This window comes from Neomonachus schauinslandi, chromosome 4 (genome assembly GCF_002201575.2).
Source record: "Neomonachus schauinslandi chromosome 4, ASM220157v2, whole genome shotgun sequence".
NCBI lineage: Eukaryota > Metazoa > Chordata > Mammalia > Carnivora > Phocidae > Neomonachus > Neomonachus schauinslandi.
The window spans coordinates 103,883,015-103,883,674 of NC_058406.1; the positions used below are offsets into that span (position 1 = coordinate 103,883,015).

General features: G+C 57.0%; 1 protein-coding gene across 1 annotated transcript in view; it reads right to left on the reverse strand.

The window, feature by feature from the left end:
• The window catches only part of TCHH (trichohyalin), a 4,532-nt gene that overhangs the window by 948 nt on the left and 2,924 nt on the right, over positions 1-660 (reverse strand). Inside the window, exons 2-3 of the mRNA XM_044914348.1 lie at positions 494-660; positions 1-460 (exon numbers count right to left, since the gene is read on the reverse strand). The exon at positions 1-460 is cut by the window's left edge and continues 948 nt beyond it; the exon at positions 494-660 is cut by the window's right edge and continues 1,868 nt beyond it. Coding sequence (XP_044770283.1) covers positions 1-460; positions 494-660 — 627 coding nt within the window. The remainder of the gene's footprint in view (positions 461-493) is intronic.

Below are 660 nucleotides of genomic sequence, written 5' to 3' on the forward strand. Positions count from 1 at the left end.
CGGAACTTTCTGTCGCGCTCCTGGCGGCGCAGCTGTTCTTCCCTTTCCTGCAGGCGCTGTTCTTCTTCGCGGAATTTCCTGTCGCGCTCCAGGCGGCGCAGCTGTTCTTCCCTTTCCTGCAGGAGCTGTTCTTCCTCTCGGAACTTTCTGTCGCGCTTCTGGCGGCGCAGCTGTTCCTCCCTTTCCTGCAGGAGCTGTTCTTCCTCGCGGAACTTCCTGTCCCGCCTGTTGGCTTCCTTTTGCTCCTCTCGCTTCAGCAGTTCTTCAGCTGGGAATTGCCTGTCGCGCTGCTGCCAGGTCCTTTCTTTTTCTCGCGCTCTCTCCTCTTTCTGTTCATCCTGTAGGGGCCACCGATCCTGCTGGAATGGTCTCTCTCGAACCTGGGAATCTTCCAATTGCCGGATCTTTTCTTCATTCTCTCTGCGTTTGGAGTATACCCTGTGATTACGAACTTCATTTTCTTTTTCTGGTTGCCACTGCCATTTCAGATCACGGCGCTGATCCTCATCGTGGAATTGCCGCTTCCTGTCCAGGCGCTGCAGCTCTTCCTCCTCCAGATACTGCCTGTCGCGCTGCTCGCGCCTCCTCTCCCTCTGCAGCTGCTCATCCTCCCGCTGCAGCTGCTCTTCCTCGCGATATTGTCTCTCCTGCTCCTGGCGC